This window comes from Neomonachus schauinslandi, chromosome 13 (genome assembly GCF_002201575.2).
Source record: "Neomonachus schauinslandi chromosome 13, ASM220157v2, whole genome shotgun sequence".
Lineage (NCBI taxonomy): Eukaryota > Metazoa > Chordata > Mammalia > Carnivora > Phocidae > Neomonachus > Neomonachus schauinslandi.
This window is the reverse complement of record NC_058415.1, coordinates 72,150,901-72,172,064: the sequence shown is the minus strand read 5'-3', so window position 1 is coordinate 72,172,064 and position 21,164 is coordinate 72,150,901. Positions and strand designations below refer to the sequence as shown.

Genomic DNA, 21,164 nt, shown 5'->3' with positions numbered 1-21,164 from the left:
ACCAGAAAGCAAGTGAGCTTAGTTCAGTCATAGAGATGAGCCTCTCAGGTTGAAAAGCAGAATATAAAAGGTTGGCTAATGATGTGGAAAAGCAAACATTGAATATCCAATACAATGGCAACTTGGCAATGCATGGAAAAGTGTAAAAATCTGTATACCTTTGGGCGCCTGGGTGGCTCAGTTGGTTAAGCGACTGCCTTCGGCTCAGGTCATGATCCCAGAGTCCCTGGATCGAGTCCCGCCATCGGGCTCCCTGCTCGGCAGGGAGTCTGCTTCTCCCTCTGACCCTCCCCCTTCTCATGTACTCGCTCTCTCTCATTCTCTCTCTCTCAAATAAATAAATAAAATCTTTAAAAAAAAAAATCTGTATACCTTTAACCTCATTGCTTCGGTTTTTAGGAAACCTATTTTAAGAAAACAGGCAAGTGCACAAAGATATTCCTTGCATTCTAATAGCAAAGGATTACAACAAATTTAAATTGCCAACAATAGGGAACTGTTTGAATATATTATGGCCTACCAATACAATGGGATCCTGTTCATCCAAAATGAAGTGAATGTACATTGACTGACGTATAATTGTACTCATGTTTTATTGTTTATCAGAAAAGGCAGGTTTCATGATACTATGTACATGAATCCACTTTTGTTAAAAAATGTCCAAAAGTAATTGAGAAAATATATAATTTTTGAATTCACTTCTTGAGTGTTGGGGCTATGGGTAACTTTGTATCTATTGGAATTTTGTAATTTTTCTACAATGAACATTATTTGTTAATAAAGATGTTTTAAAATAGGACATACATAAAATCAGTAATTTTATAATGTCATAGAAAAACAATTACAGGAATGGTGACTCAGATTGACTGTGGGTTTGAGGAAGTTGTTCCAAGTTCAAACCCAAACTCCCAAACTGAAGTAGAAGAAGCCAGTTTATATACCCATAAGGACTACACTGAAGTCTTTACACTTGTCAGCGGTTTAGAAAAATGTCCAGCACTTCAAACACAGGACGAAGGTAAAACATTTATTGTTTCTATTATTATAAAACATTTCTTACTAACAGATTGTCATTTTTGTGAGTGTTTTTCTGTTTTATTGGATTTTTAATTTTTCTATTTTATTAAAGGTGTCCACCTGCAAAATTATAATTCTAAGCTTTGCCACATTAGGGAAATACTTTCTTTTTCATATTAATCCCCTTTTTGTGAATTTGGTTGTTTTTGGAGTTTGTGCGTGCTGGGCATCAAAAAAGCCTCAGGGATTTGATCATTGTCTGCTCACACCATATTACTGTAACCAGATCTGATGACATAGCAATCTCGTATAACATTAAAATAGTAGATCACTAAATGATGGCTGTATTTTATTTTCAAAATATGCTCAAGATTTTCAATCTCATTTTATTGATGTGAAACCATAATTCAAAGTAGAGATGGAATAGTTGCAGTATTAGATCAGGAAATTCACCTCATTTTTACAAATTTACCATAATTAATAATTAAAGTACATTTTGGAATATTATGCAGCCACCAAAAAATGAAATCTTGCCATTTGCAACGATGTGGATGGAACTAGAGGGTATTATGCTAAGCGAAATAAGTCAATCAGAGAAAGACAATTATCATCTGATCTCACTGATATGAGGAATTTGAGAAACAAGACAGAGGATCATAGGGGAAGGGAGGGAAAAATGAAACAAGACTAAACCGGAGAGGGAGACAAACCATAAGAGACTCTTAATCTCAGGAAACAAACTGGGGGTTGCTGGAGTGGAGGGGGGTGGGTGGGATAGGGTGGCTGGGTGATGGACACTGGGGAGGGTATGTGCTATGGTGAGCGCTGTGAATTGTGTAAGACTGATGAATCACAGACCTGTACCCCTAAAACAAACAATACATTATATGTTTATAAAAAAAAAAGTTTAAGATACGCTATAGCTTCAGCTATGTTAATCTAATAGATATAGAATATATAATAATTTGGTTCTTTTACGGCTGTTTTTATGTAAATATACAAATTGTGTATAAAATTTTTTGTGTTGGCATATAGGTGTGTGAGGACATAGAGTTAAATCCCTCTTAGCTTGAGATGAAAGAGTGAGAGATTGCATTAAAGATTAAACTTCAGGGGCGCCTGGGTGGCTCAGTTGTTAAGCATCTGCCTTCGGCTTGGGTCATGATCACGGGGTCCGGGGATTGAGCCCCACGTCGGGCTCCCTGCTCAGCGGGAAGCCTGCTTCTCCCTCTCCCACTCCCCCTGCTTGTGTTCCCTCTCTCGCTGTGTCTCTCTCTGTCAAATAAATAAAATCTTTAAAAAAAAATAAAAATAAATTTAAAAAATATATAAATAAAGGCTAAACTTGAAGGGCACCTGGAGAGCTCAGTTTGTTGAGTAGATCTGTCTCTTGATTTTGCCTCAGGTCATGATCTTGGGGTTGTGAGATGGAGCCCCAGGCCTGGCTCTGCGCTCAGCGAGGATTCGCTTCTCTCCCTCTGCCCCTACTCCCGCTCGCTCATGCACTCTCTCTCTCTAAAAATAAATAAATAAAATATTTAAGAAAGAATAAAGACTAAACTTGAGAACATGATATATTAGGAATAATCTGAATTTGATCATAGTCCAAATGAAAATTTGATCATAGTCCAAATCTACTCTGAAACAGTGGTGCAATTTGAGGATAGTTATTAAAAATTTTATGGTTTTCAATTTTCTTCTAGAATTTCTTTTAACTTCTAATTTCTTATAAAAATGTGGGGATCAACTAATATATTTGTACATGTAATGAGATAGTTTATAAAAAATAACAGATATCCAAACATAGCTATTATTATTAATGTGGAAAACCAGGAGCCGTTATTGGCAAACCTCATAATATCTATCATCAACCAGAGTCAGAAGCTTCCTTAACTACTATTCACTGAATATGCTTTGAGTTTCCTAAATACATATAAATTGTCTGTATCCTGTATTGCCTTAGGGATCCTGTGTCATTAGACATCATTTTATACATTTAGATTTGCAATTTCATTTATTGTCTTTGCAGCTATATTGATTGCTGACAGATTTATAGATACTTTGGTCTCAGTGTCTATATCCAAAGGAATGCATTATGTTTTGAAATTCAATTGATACTATAAATTTTCTGTCTTAAATGTAGTTAATTACTAAATTATAAGTTAATTTCAAAACATATATTTCTTTAAGATATAAAAACAGTGGGTAATTTTCTTTTATTGTGGGGCATCTGGGTGGCTCAGTTGGTTGAGTGTCTGTCTTCAGCTCAGGTCATGATCCTGTAGTCCTGGGATCAAGCCCAGTGTCAGGCTCCCTGCTCAGCGGGGACTCTGCTTCTCCCTCTCCCTCTGCTCCTCCCCCCAGTGCTCATGCTCTCTCTCTCTTTTGCTCACTCTCTCTCAAATAAATCAATCAAATCTGTAAAAACTTTTTTTCTTTTATTTATTGGTTTGTTGATATGTACTAATATTTCTACAACATTCACATATTTGTCAATAAATGTAATTATTTTATGAATATCCATTCAGATTCCAAGGAATATATAAGCAAATGCAAATGTAGCTTTATTTTTTATTTAACTTTTATTATTTTTTTTTAAGATTTATTAATTTGTTTGAGAGAGAGAGGAGAGGGTGCAGAGAGAGTCTTAAGCAGACTCCGAGCTGAGCACAGAGCCCATCACAAGGCTCGATCCCACCACTCTGAGGTGACCACCTGAGCCGAAATGAGTCAGATGTTTAACTGACTGTGTCACTCAGGCATCCCTTTATCTTTAATTAAAAGAAAATTGTAGGGGCGCCTTGGTGGCTCAGTTGGTTAAGCAACTGCCTTCGGCTCAGGTCATGATCCTGGAGTCCTAGGATCGAGTCCCACGTCGGGCTCCCTGCTCAGCGAGGAGCCTGCTTCTCCCTCTGACCCTCTTCCCTCTCGTGCTCTCTGTCTCTCATTCTCTCTCTCAAATAAATAAATAAAATCTTTAAAAAAAAAAAAGAAAATTGTACATGCAGTTTAGAGAATCAAATAGTTACTCAAAATTTATAATAAAAAGCAGCAGTCCTTTGACTTCAACCACCCACATGTTTTTTCCTTTTTTTAGATATATTTAAGGTGTACAATGTGGTGATTTAATATACATATTCATCGTAAAAATTCACATCATTGAATTAACACATCCATCACTTCACATATTTACCTTTTTTTTTTTTGGTAAAAACACGTAAATTCTATTTTCTTAGCAAATTTCAGTTATACACTGCAGTAGTATCAACTATAGTCACCATTTTATACATCAGATCCTCACACCTTATTCATCTTATAACTACAAGTTTGTACCGTTTTACCAACCTCTCCCTATTTCCCCACAGCCCAGCCCCAGTCCCTGGCAACCACCATTCTATTCTCTGTTTTCAAGAGTTCCACTTTTTTCCCCCTTAGATTCCACATACAAGTGATACCATGCAATATTTGTTGTTCTCTGCCTGGTTTATTTCACTTAGCAAAATGTCCTCCATGTTCATCCATATTGCAAATGGCAGGATTTCCTTCTTTTTTTTTTTTTTTTAATTTTTTTTTTTAAAGATTTTATTTATTTATTTGAGAGAGAGAATGAGAGACAGACAGCATGAGAGGGAGGAGGGTCAGAGGGAGAAGCAGACTCCCTGCTGAGCAGGGAGTCCGATGCGGGACTCAATCCTGGGACTCCAGGATCATGACCTGAGCCGAAGGCAGTCGCTTAACCAACTGAGCCACCCAGGTGCCCGATTTCCTTCTTTTTTAACGTTGAACAATATTTTCTTGTGTCTGTGTGTATAACATACCTTTTCCTTACAACACGTTTTTTATCCATTTATCTGTGGACAGACACTTACATGGTTTCCACACCTTGGCTGTTGTGAATAATGCTGCAGTGGGAGTACAGATATCTCTTTAAGACAGTGATTTTGTTGGCCATCTGTTTCTTCCTTTACAACATTTATGTCTTTGTGTGTGTGTGTGTGCTGACTAAGACCTACAGTACATTGTTTAATAGAAGCAATTATGCACAAACAATGAATCATGGAACACTTCATCTAAAACTAATGATGTAATGTATGGGGATTAACATAAGAATAAAAAAAAAAGAAGCAATTATGTTGCCATCCTCGTCTTGTTCTTGACAGTAAAGGAAATACTTTAACATTTCATTATTAAAAATGATGTAAATATCATTTCAATGGTGAATCATTTATAATGTTTACGTCAGTTTCAAGGGTTAAGTGTTGGAAGAATTTCCTTTATTGGGTTGAGGAAGCTCTTTCTGTTCTGAGTTTGCTAAGAGCTTTTGATCATGAATGAGAACTGAATTTTATTAATGTTTTCTACATCTATTAAGATATATACATCCTAAATATGTAGGATGTCCCTTTATTAAAAACTTCCAAACCTATAATCTAAACATAAATCATTGTACTATTGGGATCATATTGTGTCTGCATTAAATTATTTTTATTTTTATTTTTTATTTTTATTTATTTATTTTTTTTAAAGATTTTATTTATTTGACAGAGAGAGACACAGTGAGAGAGGGAACACAAGCAGGGGGAATGGGAGAGGGAGAAGCAGGCTTCCCGCGGAGCAGGGAGCCCGATGCGGGGCTCGATCCCAGGACCTTGGAATCATGACCTGAGCTGAAGGCAGACACTTAACGACTGAGCCACCCAGGTGCCCCTGCATTATCTTATTTTTAAATGTTAACATTATCTTGGGAACATCTCACCATATACTTGTCTTCGAAAGCATGGCTTTTAATGACTGCAGTTTTAAATCTTATGTATGTATCATACATTTCCCAATTTGAGAACACTAATGTTTTTAATTGCAAAAATGGACATAAATTTGTATGCTTCCATTTCCAGTTCTTTCCATAGACTAAATTCATGGAAATGGAATTATTTGATATTTCTTTTAACTATATATACGTCCACTAGCATGATATGAGAATATCCTGTTCACACCAGCCTTATCATTGGATATATTACTACTGCTATTGTGTTAATACATTTTGCCCAATATGATGGGCAAAAATTATGTTTTTACTTGGATTTTAAAAATTATTCATGTTTGGGGTGCCTGGGTGGCTCTTTGGTTGAACATCCAACTCTTGATTTTGGCTCGGGTCATGATCTCAGGGTTGTGGGACCAAGCCCTGAATGGGGCTCCACCCTGGGCAGGGAGTCTGCAAGAGCTTCTCTTACTCTCCCTCTCCCTCTGCCCTCCACGCCCCCTCGCACTGGTGTGTCCTCTCACACTCTCTCTGTCTCTCAATAAATAATAAATAAATGAAATCTTTTTAAAAATTATTCATGCTTACTGGCCATTTGCATATTTTTATTTTGTGAAATGATTCTTTTATCTATTTTTCTATTCTTATATTTTATCTGTATATGTCAAAGATATATTTAATCTTTCATTTAAAACTAACCAGTCCCATCAATGTTTTCCTTTAAGGTTTCTTTCATTGCTTTTATACTTAGAAAATTCTTCTTTAAATTAGATAAATATTTATTCACATTTTCTTTAAGTTTTTCCTTAAGACTTTGATATATGTTTAAAAGTAAGGATAAAAAATATTTTTTCCAAATGTTTTGGCAGTCATCTCAATATCATTTATGGAATAGTCTTTCCTTTCTCTACTGATTAGAAAAGCCACTTAGAAAATATGCTAAATCCTTACCCACGTTAGAGTGTTTCTGGAGTTTCTGTTTTTTCTATTGATTTGTCTATTATTGTATCATACCTGTAATTATAACATTTATAAATAGTCTCTTCTTTTTTGTTATTAAATTTTTTCCCCTAGTCTCACATTTTTATTCTTCTGGATTTACTTTCAGCAAATCAGTTTTTCAAGTTCCAAAACAGATCTCTTGAGAAATTGAAATGTCATTGTGTTTTTTTACTTTTTTTTTTTTTTTTTTACTATAATCCATTTTATTAACCAAGTGAGTTACCCAGGCGTCTTATTCAGCTTTTTTAAATGGTCCTCATTAAAGTTTTGTAGTTTCCTGCATATGCTATCTGTACATTTTTGTTATGTTGATTCCTTGATGTTTATATACTTGTTACCATTATGAATGAATTTTTCCATTAATTTTGGGGGTGTTTATGTGTGTTTGAAAACCAGAGATTTTATAAATTTTTTATCAGACACCTAGTGAACTCCTTTATTTGTTTTCACTTAGTTACCTTGGGTTTTCTAGGTAGACATAGGAATCTTCTGCCAAGAATAAACTTGCCTTTCCTGTCAGTAGACCTCTATTTTCTGTTTCTCTTCATAGGTAAAATTTTGCTTCTTTGTAACAATTTAACACTTCTTTACAATAGAGAACAATCTCCTCATATCTGTGTTGGTAATAGAAGAGCTGTAATAAAGTAAGAACTCCAGGAAGTGTTGTATAACCTTAAGAATATAAGGAATTAGCACCCTTCATAAAACAACTTTTGTGTAGTTACAAAGAACATTGGTTGTGGTGTGATGCTGCCCTCAAGCGGCTCTATCAAAAATGGGTGCTTGGAAAACAAGCTCTCATAACTGATAGATGTTTGTTTCCTTGGACTTGCAGAAATACGAGGATGAGCCTGTAGGAAGGGAAGATGGCTAGAGGACCTGTGTTTGGAAGTGGAAGGTGGAAACAGGGATATAAATAAATGCTGTTTGGGTTTTTACTATTAATATGACTTCATTAATACTTTCAGAGTGGATGTACAAATGAACCATCTTTAATTGTCTCACATAAGCCCTGTTTAGATATGGAATTGATTGGCTAGCTCTCTTTGGTATATAAAAGAACTATGCCAAATTTGTCATGGGAAGCTCTTGGCCACAAAATTATCAGGAACTTAGCAGGTTCAGATAAGTAATCTCTTAGGAGGCTAGCTTACGGAACAAGTTCTCTGTTGGCATTTCAAGGTAACACCAGGCAAAGGGGTGTTTCCTGGCTGCCTGCTTAACACCACATATTTATTAAACATATGCATACCAATGATGTAATTGGTCATGGGAGACATCATTCCATGCTATTCCTCTCTCATGCCATTCTAAATTTACTTAACTGAAAGGTTACTACCCAGAACAAGAAATTGTTGCTCCCTCTTCAATGTAGCTTTTGCTTTGGGGAGTTTGGCTTTCTGAGCAGTTCCTCATCTGAACTTATATTTTCCTTTTCTTCTTTCCACTCAGGAGCTTATTGAAGAATGGGAGCAGGTTTTATGTTCTCTCCCTTGGCTCAGAAACTGTTAAAGCACTGACACAGTTGGCTAAGATTCTAAAGTAACCTGAACATAGTAGGGTGGGGATAAACAGGAGAAATTTATTCCAGCAATTACCTCTTGGCAGTAGTGTTTCCTAATGTATAAGATGTATCACACTTCACAAGTAGATACTTTGCCATATAACTATTTTACAATAGAAACAATTTTTTTTTTGTCATTACAATGATAGAATCCCGATTGATCTCATTTGTAGGTTTTGTAGACCATCTCCTTTCCCTACATCTCAGAGTCTCTAGGGATGAATTAGAGACTTTAAGAGGTACAATGATGCAAAGAAAAGACTAGGTTCCATAAAAGTCAAATGCTTTTATTTCTTTACAACTTTGCTTAGGCTACCCCTGGTTGTTTTGAAGCATAAGGCTGCAAGATATTTTACTCCATTGATTAAACTAATCTTTGTTGAAAAGAAAATGAACCATTACAACTCTTTCAGGATATTTGGTTACTAGTGAGTGTACTAAGTAATACTAAAATTTATTGAGCTTTTATCTATATGCTAATCCTATGCTACATGCTTTATATACACAATGAACTAAAGAATTTAAAGTGTGTCTGAATGGCTGACTGCAGTAACTATCAAGATCTCTTTGTGTAACTTTTGGATTTTTTTCTTATTCCTTTACATTTCTTTTATTTTCAGATTTGTCTATTGATGAAGAAATAATTTTTTTAAATAACTTGATGGCCTATAAAAGTCAGCTACCAACTTTGCATACTTTGTTGAGTAGGCTAAAACTATTTTTGGTAAAGGACCCCATTTTAGATTTCAAAGGACAGATCTTCACAGAAGCTAATTTCTTCAGGTACTTAATTGTCTGATGTAAATATTTTTTTTAATATTTTATTTATTTATTTGACAGAGAGAGACAAAGTGGGAGAAGGAACACAAGCAGGGGCAGTGGGAGAGGGAGAAGCAGGCTTCCTGCTGAGCAGGGAGCCCAATGAGAGGCTCAAACCCAGGACCCTGGGATCATGCCTGAGCTGAAGGCATACGATTAACGACTGAGCCACCCACGCGCCCCTGATGTAAATATTTTTAAAGAAGAAAATATTCTTTGTATGCTCAAAAGTCTAGATGTTATCAATAATAATATATTATCATTGCTTTACATCAATTCCAGTTTTAATCATTGTATTAAATTATTATTTAATTTGGCTACATTTAGTATGTACCTTGCTTTTAATAAACACTAATTTAATGTTTATTTTTTTGTTGTTAAGGGAATGTTTCTCTTTTCAAGAAGATTTGAAAGGTCTAGTGGAAGAAGATTTTTACATGGATAAAGAGAACTTTAGTCAGGAAAAGCTAGAAGATACAGTAGGTTTAAATCAAACTGTAATACTTGCTTTCAGTAATAGTTTTACAAAAGTTAGTAATTTATAATTTTAGTAATATGCATTGACCATCTACTAATGTCAAGTTAAAAAAGACTTGGTAATGAGTGGGTTGAATATATCAATAATGAAGTCAAATTTACCTTAAGATAGTGATTCTAAACCTTGGCTACACATTGGAATTACTTGGAGAGTTTTAATAAAATACTGAAGCCTGGGTCCTACTCAGATATATTCTGATTGAACTGGTCTGTTGTGCAGCCCAGGTATAGTGAATTTAAAAACGTCTCTTAATGATGTTAATAAATCTACCTGGTATAGGACATTAAGTGGTCATATTCTAGTTAAAAAATTGGAAATCAGAGCTAGAAATGTTTATTTTTATTTGTGAGTTATACACAAAACAGCACTTACATTATCTAAGAGAAGGGATCTCATTGAAGTAGTAAGAATAAAGATGGTCTGAGACTTCATTTTAGATACTGCCAGTGGTTAATAAGGAAGATAGCATCTTTGCATATTAAAGATCAAATTCCTCAAAGGCAGCCCCTCTTTTTTCGCGTACAGTTCTAATAGCACACAAAATTGTTATTATGATATTAGTGTGTAAAGAATTTTAGCAGTTGAGAGTGCAAATAACTTTTTGCAGTTTAACAAACTTGAAAAACTAGGCCCACATAGATTAGATGCATTTACAAAGTTACTTTAAACATTTTTTTGAGACAACTGAAAATATTTCACATTTGGGGCTTTTCTTAAAACATTCAAAGGAGATAGATATAGTTGTAGATATAGATATAGATACAGACACAGATATAGATATCTTAAGGCATTTAAAGGGTTTCCTTACAAATAAAAATTTTAACACACATGATAAAGAAAAACAAAACAACACACACACATGGTGACAGTATTAATTCACTTATTAGCCCCTTTTCTCTAGTCCCCCTCTCCCTCACCTATTAGCTCTGAGAATTATGCACGTAGAGTCTAGTTCTGTAGGAATGAAAGAGAAGCATATTTAATGGAGTGTAGTGAAGATCCATTCCATTTCATCTACCCTTTTTATTTCTCCCCATTAACCATCTCTTATCTACTGCAGTGATTATTTTTAATTCAAAAGTTTAAAAATTTGTTATTAGCCCAAAAGAAGATATTTTTGCATCTAGGATACTGTACATCACTAGTGTAATCAATGGCCATAAAGGACATTACTCAGAACATTGCTTGTAATATATTTTTTTACTACTATACCTCTGTTTTTTTTTAAATGTTTTCATAACATTAAAAATTTTGAATGTTTAGTTTAAAATTTGATACACCAATTAAACAAATTATCTATGTTTATAAGTCTAGAAATATTTATCTGGAAAACTTCCCTAAAAGCTTCTTTTACTTATACTATTTCAGCCATCAATTTTGCCTGAATGTGAATTCTTAATACCTACAAGCCTCAAACAAGAAGTTGATATTCCATCACTCTCCAAACTGAAGGAATCCTTAAACTTAATGCCAGAAATAATAAATTATACAGATGAAAATGAAAAGCTTTTCAGAATAGGTGAGAATAAATTTAAAAATCTGTTACTTGTAAAAACTACTTAATAATGTTTGTTATAAAAATATGTTGATTAAACTGTTTTCTGAACCTCCAGTTTTTCAAGAAGTTAGGGGTGTGGGGATGGGTTAGCCCGGTGATGGGTATTAAGGAGGGCACATACTGCATGGAGCACTGGGTGTTATACGAAAACAATGAATTCATAGATCACTACATCGAAAACTAATGATGGGGCATCTGGGTGGCTCAGTTGGTTAAGCGACTGCCTTCAGCTCAGGTCATGATCCTGGAGTCCCGGGATCGAGTCCCACATCGGGCTCCCTGCTCAGCAGGGAGTCTGCTTCTCCCTCTGACCCTACCCCCCTCATGCTCTCTCCCTCTCATTCTCTCTCTCTCTCTCTCAAATAAATAAATAAAAATCTTAAAAAAAAAAAAAACTAATGATGTATGGTGACTAACATAACATAATAAAATAAAATTAAATTAAAAAAATTTTTTTTAATTTAAAAAAAAGAAGTGTTCTTCAGGTTACATGTTGAAATCTCAGAATTATTGTTGATGAGACTCTTTTCTCATTGTCTTTCTTTTTATAATTTAACATATATATGTATATATATATATAAGTTAACTTATATAACTACAAACTTAAAACGTCTCTAAAATTAACCATTTCAAGATAATTATACAAATAAAATAAATCACCTATGACTACTAATTTTTTAAAGTTGTTTTCTTATAAACAATGACAAAGCACTAACAACTTCTGTGCTGACTTTAGTTAGATATGGAGAAGCTCAGAGTGAGGTTATGATTCATGGAATCAGATGACTGGGAGAATCATAACCTAAAATGTAGAAGCTTTTATCCCAGTTAGACTTAGTAAATATTGTTGAATTCTTTCTAATGACAATTGAAGCCCAAATATTTAACTATCCTTTTATAAATTCCGGTTGAAATCATCAAAGATATATATTAGGGAGGAGTGAAGGGAGATTTATGATATCCATTGAGAAGAGGGATGCTTGCCATTACTAGACCACAAACCTGAAGGAATTCTTATAGACAAGACTAAATCAAGTGAATTACTGATTAGCCTACAAGTCAAAGCAAGGGAATGAAAAGTCAGCCTGAGTAAGTTGATCAAATTCATACCAGAACTTGTAAATATAGCAGAGCTTAAAACTGCAGGGTTACCCATTGGCTTATTAGCAGGACACAGATCCATGAATGCTAATATAAAGGGCATGTGACTTTACTGAAGGACTGTGGTGGTACACTCTCAGCCTTCAGTTCACTCTGATGGTATACTAAATAAAACAGTCATTGCCACAGAGGAACGGACAACATTACAAAAAAACTGATACAGTAGTACTTATGCTGATAGTAGACTTTCTTACTTTTCTTTTCAGATCTTACTACCAAGCATGGAATTGACATTGAGGATATAAAATGCAGCTTTACAGAGATTTTGGCCATTCAAAGCTATTGTGAACCAGAGTACAGTGAACCAGGTAGAAATTTTGGATAAATCATTGAGTTTATCAGTGGTTACCCATATCTGATGTAAAAGTACAATACATTCACATGGAAGGTCTACTATGAGACAGTTTTCATGTTTAAAATTTGATTATTGCAATCCAAGTTGTCATTTTTTTCTCATATCTGTCCATTTACATTTGTTACTATTAGTAACTCATTATCCTTCTAGCATTAAAACTGAATAATATACAGAGTTACAAAGATTGAGGAAAAGGAATGGAGGAAATAGCATTAATATTAAAATCAGAAATCATAATATTATAGTTCAGTAAATAAAATTTTATATTTTATCTCAGTATTAGTAATCTTGCTGACCCTTGTTACACTTTTGTAAATTTAACTTTTTAATCACCCAAAGCAATCCTATCATTACTGTTACTGTTATTATCATACCAGATTTGGACTCTGAATCATCTTTTGTTCCACTGTAATGGCAAGTTGTGTTGCTTCTTAACTATGTTGATGATACTATTATTTAGTTACATGTATTTTATTTATTTGTTTATTTATTTATTTATTTTAGTGGTGGTAGGGGGAGGTAGACAGAGGGAGAGGGAGAGAGAGAATCTTAAACAGGCTCCAACGCCCAGTGTGGAGCCTAATCTCACAACCCTGAGATCATGACCTGAGCCAAAATCAAGAGTCGGACGCTTAACCGACTGAGCCAACCAGGTGCTCCTTTAGTTACATTTATAATCGAATCACATTTATCATCTCTTTGGAAGTTTATTGCTTTATTTATGAAAGTGATAGAAACACTACTTATGAATAAATTAGTTTCAGTTTCTCAAGCCCACTCTATAAATATGTAACTCTGTGCTGGGCCACCCAGACTTACTAAGATGAAGAATTAGTCTCCATTAATACTATTTACTTAACATCACCAATATTTAGTATGAAGATAAAAATAGTACTGTCTCCTAAGTACTGACAACATAAGTTGTCAGAATTGAAAGCATTATTTCACATAAAACTCTTAGAATTTATATCATACAGTAAAAAATAAAGTTTAGTTGTCAGTGTATTTTTTAAAAATCACCACTATCACTGTTGACATAGCATGTGACATATGTGTAATTCCTTAGATGGAAATTTAAAACTGTTATTTTGTATTTCAAGTAACGAAAATGTCTTTTTATTGAAAATCTTTGTTGTAGCAGAATGATCAACATCATAGTTGCTTACAAAAAGTTCTAAACTATACTTAATTCTATTCAATGTTTATGTAATTAATTATTTTTTAAACTTTTTGTATTCTAGTAGAGTTAGAAATGCCATTAACTCATCTACATCTAACAAACCAACATTCTTCCATGACTTCATTATGTACAGGACTTCAGACATTTCCATTTTCTCCTATTTGTAAAATGTAAGTAAAGATTATAGCTAGAACTCAAATTGCAATTCAGAATAACTAGTCCTTAATTAAATCCCTCCATATAAAGGCAATTTACAAGATACCTCTGTGGAAAAAAATGTAAGAGAGGACAATGTCTTTAGTAAGCAAATAGAATATATGAATATATATGTACATACTTGAAAAAAAATTGTAATACTATTTTTTAAATTTAAATTCAATTAATTAACATATAGCATATTATTAGTTTCAGAGGTAGAGGTCAGTGATTCATCAGTCTTATATAAATACACAGTGCTCATTACATCATGTACCCCCCTTAATGTTCAGCACCCAGCTACCCCATCCCCTTTTCCCCTTCCCTTCCAGCAACCCTCAGTTTGTTTCTTATGGTTTGTCTCCCTCTCTGATTTCATCTTGTTCTATTTTTCCCTCCCTTTCCCCATGCTCCTCTGTTTTGTTTCTTAAATTCCACATAGGAGTAAAATCATATGAGAATTGCCTTTCTCTGATTGACTTATTTCGCTTAGCATAATGCCCTCTAGTTCCATCCATCTCATTGCAAATGATAAGATTTCATTTTTTTGATGGCCGAGTAGTATTCCATTGTATATATATACCACATCTTCTTTATCCATTTATCTGTCAATGGACATCTGGGTTCTTTCCATAGTTTGGCTATTGTGGACATTGCTGCTATAAACATTGGGGTGTAGGTCCCCCTTTGGATCACTACATTTGTATCTTTGGGGTAAATACCCAGTAGTGCAATTGCTGGGTCATAGTGTAGCTCTATTTTCAACTTTTTGAGGAACCTCTATACTGTTTTCCAGAGTTGCTGCACCAGCTTGCATTCACCAACAGTGTGAGAGGGTTCCACTTTCTCTGCATCCCTGCCAACATCTGTTATAATTAATTTTAGCCATTCTAACCAGTGTAAGGTGGTATCTCATTGTGGTTTTGATTTGTATTTCCCTGATGCCGAGTGATGTTGAACATTTTTTTCATGTGTCTATTGACCATTTGTACATCCTTGTTTTTATATTTATGGAATATCTTTAGAAAGACACACAAGAATCAGGTAGCTTTGGTTGTGTCTGGAAGGGAACTGGGACCTGGCAATATGGGAGCTGGTAAGTGATAGAGCCAGTTCTTTTTTTTTTTTTTTAAAGATTTTATTTATTTATTTGACAGAGAGAGACACAGCAAGAGAGGGAACACAAGCAGGGGGAGTGGGAGAGGGAGAAGCAGGCTCCCCGCCGAGCAGGGAGCCCGATGTGGGACTCGATCCCAGGACCCTGGGACCATGACCTGAGCCGAAGGCAGACTCTTAACGACTGAGCCACCCAGGCGCCCCCAATAGAGCCAGTTCTTTTATAGTTTTAGTATTTTGAATGTGAACATGTTACCATTAAAAATAAACAACTTGAAAAATTGTGAAGATTCTGGCACTACAACTATTTGCTTAGGATCTTGCCATTGGATACCTGCCAAGGGTACTGCCTCCATTGGCACTCACTGCTATGAAAGACAGTGTAATGGTATATTCGTTTGCTCAGGCTGCCTTAACAAATACCATAGACTGAATGGCTTAAACACCCAGTCTATGGTAAATAAATTTAAATTTATTTATTCACAGTCTGGAGGCTAGAAGTCTTAAGATTAAGATATTAGCAGGGTTGGATTCATTATGAAATGTCTTTTTTTGGCTTCATCTTAGGTAACTATCTTCTACCTTTCTCTTCTTTTTTTGTTCTTTAAAGATTTTATTTATTTATTTGAGATTTATTTTTTTTTCTTTTTTTAATTTTTAAATTTTAATTCAGTTAGTTAACATACAATGTATTGTTAGTTTCAGAGGTAGAGGTCAGTGATTCATCAGTCTTACACACTACACAATGCTCATTATATCACATGCCCTCCTTAATGTCCATCACCCAGTTACCCCATTCCCTTACCCCCTCCCCTCCAGCAACCCTGTTTGTTTCCTATGATTAAGAGTTTCTTATGGTTTGTCTCCCTCTCTGATTTCATCTTGTTCTATTTTTCCCTCCCTTCCCCCATGCTCCTCTGTTTTGTTTCTTAAATTCCACATAGGAGTGAGATCATATGATATTTGTCTTTTTCTGATTGACTTATTTCACTTAGCATAATGCCCTCTAGTTCCATCCATGTGTTGCAAATGGCAAGATTTCATTTTTTTGATGGCTTAGTAGTATTCCATTGTATATATATATACCATATCTTCTTTTTTTTCCGGTTGTCTCAGATGTCATAGTTTATTTTATTTTTCTTTTTTTTACTTTCATTTCTTTTTTTTATTATGTTCAGTTAGCCAACATATAGTACATCATTAGTTTTTGATATAGTGCTCAATGATTCATTGCCTAATTTGTTGGCATATAGTTGTTCATAATATGTTCTTATAATTGTATTTCTTTGGTGTTGGTTGTGATCTCTCCTCTTTCATTCATGATTTTATTTATTTGGGTCCTTTCTCTTTTCTTTCCATAAGTCTGGCCAAGGGTTTATTAATCTTACTAATTCTTTCAAAGAACCAGCTCCTAGTTTCATTGATCTGTTCTACTGTTCTTTTGGTTTCTATTTCATTGATTTCTGCTTTAATCTTTATTGATTCTCTTCTCCTGCTGGGTTTAGGCTTTATTTGCTGTTCTTTCTCCAGCTCCTTTAGGGTGTAAGGTTAGGTTGTATATTTGAGACCTTTCTTGTTTCTTGAGAAAGTCTTTTATTGCTACATACTTCCCTCTTAGGACTGCCTTTGCTGCATCCTAAAGGTTTTGAACAGTTGTGTTTTCATTTTCATGTTCCCATGAATTTTTTAAATTCTTCTCTAATTTCCTAGTTGACCTGTTCATTCTTTAGTAGGATGCTCTTTGGCTTCCATGTATTTGAGTTCTTTCCAAATTTCTTCTTGTAAGTGAGTTCAAGTTTCAAAGCATTGTGGTCTGAAAATATGCAGGGCATGATCCCAATCTTTTGGTACCAGTTGAGACTTGATTTGTGACCCAGGATGTGATCTATTCTGGAGAGTGTTTCATGTGCACTCGAGAAGAATGTGTATTCTGTTGCTTTAAGATGGAATGCTCTGAATGTATCTGTGAAGCCCATCTGGTCCAGTGTGTCATTCAAAGCCCTTGTTTCCCTGTTGATCTTCTGCTTAGATGATTGTCCATTGCAGTGAGAGGGGTGTTAAAGTCCCCTACGATTATTGTATTATTATCAATGTGTTTCTTTAATTTTGTTATTAGTTGGTTTATGTAATTAGCTGCTCCCATGTTAGGGGCATAAATATTTACAATTGTTAGATCTTCTTGTTGGATAGACCCTTTAATTATGATATAGTGTCCTTCCCCCTCTTATTACAGTCTTTGGTTTAAAATCTAGTTTGTCTGATAAAAGGATTGCCACCCCAGCTTTCTTTTGATGTCCATTAACATGATAAATGGTTTTCCACCCCCTCACTTTCAATCTGGCAGTATCTTTGGGTCTAAAATGGGTCTCTTGCAGACAGCATATCGATGGGTCTTGCTTTTTTTATCCAATCTGATACCCTGTGTCTTTTGATTGAAGCATTTAGCTCATTTACATTCAGAGTAACTATTGAAAGATGTGAATTTAGTGCCATTGTATTACCTGTAAAGTCACTGTTTCTGTTTATTGTCTTTGTTCCTTTCTGGTCTTTGTTACTTTTGGGCTCTCTCTTCACTTAAAGGATCACTTTTAATATTTCTTGCAGGGCTGGTTTAGTGATCACAAATTCTTTATAGTTTCTGTTTGTCCTGGAAGCTCTTTATCTCTCCTTCTATTTTGAATGACAGCCTAGCTGGATAAAGTATTCTTGGCTGCATATTTTTCTCATTTAGCACCCTGAATATATCATGCCAGTCCTTTCTGGCCTGCCAGGTCTCTGTGGCTAGGTCTGCTGCCAGTCTAATGTTTGTACTCTTGTAGGTTACAGACCTCTTGTCCCCAGCTGCTTTCAGGATTTTCTCTTTGTGAGATTTGCGAGTTTCACTATTATATGTCGGGGTGTTGACTTATTTCTATTGATTTTGAGGGGGGTTCTCCTGCCTCCTCGACTTGAATGCCTATTTCCTTCCCCAGATTAGGGAAGTTCTCTGCTATAATTTGCTCCAATATACTTTCCCCCCTTCTCTCTTTCCTCTTCTTCTGGGATCCCAATTATTCTAATATTGTTTTGCTTTATGGTATCACTTATCTCTCAGATTCTCCCCTTGTGATCTAGTAGTTGTTTATCTCTCTTTTTCTCTGCTTCTTTATTCTCCATCATGTTGTCTTCTATATCACTAATTCTCTCTTTTGCCTCATTTATCCTAGCAGTTAGAGCCTCCATTTTTGGTTGCATTCATTAATAGCCTTTTGATTTCAACTTGATTAGATTTTAGTTCTTTTATTTCTCCAGAAAGGGATTCCCTACTGTCTTCTGTGCTTTTTTCAAGCCAGCTAGTATCGTTATTCTGAACTCTAGTTCCAACATCTCACTTGTGTCCATAGTGATTAGGTCCCTGGCAGTCAGTACTCTCTTGTTCTCTTTTTTGAGGTGAGTTTTTCCATCTTGTCATTCTGTCCAGAGAAGAATAAATGAACGAGAGAACAAAATACTAAAATGGCAATAATGACCCCAGACAAATATACACTAAGCAAATCAACTGAAACCAAGAAAAAAATTAAAATTAAAAAAAGAGAGAGAGACTATAATCAGACAGGTGAACAGAACAGAGCAATACACTGGATCCTGTGTTTGTTTTGGTCTGTTTGTCAGAAAATTAGATCCCAAAATTGTAAAGAAAGAAAAACTTATATATATGTACAAAAATAAAATCAAATACATTGAAAGGATAGAATATAACTGTAAAGATGAAAATTTAAAAAGACTTTAACCAAAAAAAAGAAGAAGAAGAAAAAAGAGAGAATATGATCAGACAGGTGAAGAGAACAGAGCCATACACTAGATTCTGGGTGTATTTTGGTCTGTTTGTTAGAAGAAATTCCATCCCAAAACTGTAAAGAAAGAAAAACTTATATATGTACAAAAATAAAATTAAATACAATGAAAGGATAGAATTTAACTGTAAAAATGAAAATTAAAAGATAAAAGAAGAAAAAAAAAGAAGGAATATAAACAGGTGAACAGAACAGAGCAATACAATATATCCTGAGTGTATTTTGGTCAGTTTGTTAAAAGAAACTACATCCTAAAATTGTAAAGAAAGAAAAACTTATATATATACAAAAATAAAATCAAATACATTGAGAGGATAGAATATAACTGTAAAGATGAAAATTTAAAAAGACTTCAACAAAAAAAAGAAGAAGAAAAAAGAGAGAATATGATCAGACAGGTGAAAAGAACAGAGCCATACACTAGATTCTGGGTGTATTATGGTCTATTTGTTAGAAGAAACTGCATCCCAAAATTGTAAAGAAAGAATAACTTATACAAAAATAAAATTAAATCCAATGAAAGTATAGAATGTAACTGTAAAAATGAAAATTAAAAAATATTTTTAAAAGAGTTGATAAAATAAAAAATTGGTTGAAAAAAGAAAGAGAAAAAATTTAACATTGAAAGACTAAAGAATCATGGGGAAAAAAACCATGAATTCTATATACTATTATCCCTTAGTGCTGGAGTTTTGCAGTTCTGTATGATTGGTAAACTTAGTCTTAGCCAGATGTTCTTGCTGATCTTCTGGGGGAGGGTTCTGTTGCACTGAATCTCAGGTGTCTTTGCCCTGGGTGGAATTGCACTGGGGGCCAGGCTAAGCAAGCTGCTCCAGATTGCTCTATGTGGCTTTTGTTCCCTGAAGGTTTTCTGTGCCACTTTAGAGGATGAGAATGAAAATGGCAGCCTCCCAATCTCCAGCCCCAGAGCCAAAACCCCCTCAGAGTGCCCTCAGAGAAAAGCAGTCAATCACTCCTGTCTCCCTGGTCTCCATCCACACGTAGTGCTCACCCAGCCTGTGACCAAGCATTTCTATCTGAGGCATGCAACCCCATTTCGAGTCTCTAAGCCAGGAGAGAAAGAAGGGGTCTCGCTATGGTTCCGCTGCTTGCTGAGCCCAACCGGGTGGTGGTTCATGGTATATGGCAACCCTGAGCTGAGAGCCCACTTCTGGGCTCGCTGATTGCATCTGGCTTTCCTGCTCTGATGCCTGGGAGCTCTTCTGCACTCAGGCATCTCCAGTCTTCCTGTGACCCCAGGGATCCTGAGACCACACTGTCCCACCTAGGATTCCACCCCCACCTCACCACCTGAGCACCTTTCAGGCAGGGAAGTCCCTCACCAGAGCAGACATCTAAAAGTGCTGATTTTGCATTCCACTGCTATATCACTTTCCAGTGCCGGCTTATGGAGGCTTCCTCCCCTTGCAGTTTATCTTCCCCATATATCACCTCGGATTCACTTCTCTGCACCTCCTACCTTGCAGAAAGTGGTCACTTTTCTATTTGTAGATTTGTAGCTTTTCTTTTCTTAGCTCTCTGCTTGAGTTTGCAGGTGTTCAGGATGATTTGATAGCTATCTAGCTGAATTCCTGGGACCAGATGAAACTAAGGTCTCCTACTCCTTCACCATCTTGGACTATCTCTGATTTTATTTATTTATTTGAGAGAGAGAAAGAGAGCATGAGCAGGGGGAGGGGCAGAGGGAGAGAGAGAAACAGACTCCCTGCTAAGCATGGAGCCCAACGTGGGGACTGAAGCAGGGCCCATCCCAGGATCCCAAGATCATGACCTGAGCTAGAGTCAGCCTCTTAACCAGCTGAGCCACCCAGGCACCCCATCTACCTTTCTCTTCTTACAATCCTCCATGCATGTCTGTGTCCCAATGTCCTGTGCATATTGGATTAGCACCCATCTTAACCACCCCATTTTAACTTAATTACCTCTTTAAAGGCCCTATATCCAAATACAGTCACATTCTGAGGCACTGCAAGTTAGGGTTTCGATATGATTGGAATTTAGCCCATAATAAGTAGTTAAGAGCCCTGAACTACAGCCAGACTT

General features: G+C 35.4%; 1 protein-coding gene across 1 annotated transcript in view; it reads left to right on the top strand.

Moving 5' to 3' along the window:
- Nucleotides 1-21,164, top strand: part of SHOC1 (shortage in chiasmata 1) — an 89,774-nt gene that overhangs the window by 16,078 nt on the left and 52,532 nt on the right. Inside the window, exons 5-10 of the mRNA XM_044920401.1 lie at nt 834-1,018; nt 8,966-9,128; nt 9,547-9,661; nt 11,071-11,221; nt 12,628-12,729; nt 14,018-14,126. Coding sequence (XP_044776336.1) covers nt 834-1,018; nt 8,966-9,128; nt 9,547-9,661; nt 11,071-11,221; nt 12,628-12,729; nt 14,018-14,126 — 825 coding nt within the window. The remainder of the gene's footprint in view (nt 1-833; nt 1,019-8,965; nt 9,129-9,546; nt 9,662-11,070; nt 11,222-12,627; nt 12,730-14,017; nt 14,127-21,164) is intronic.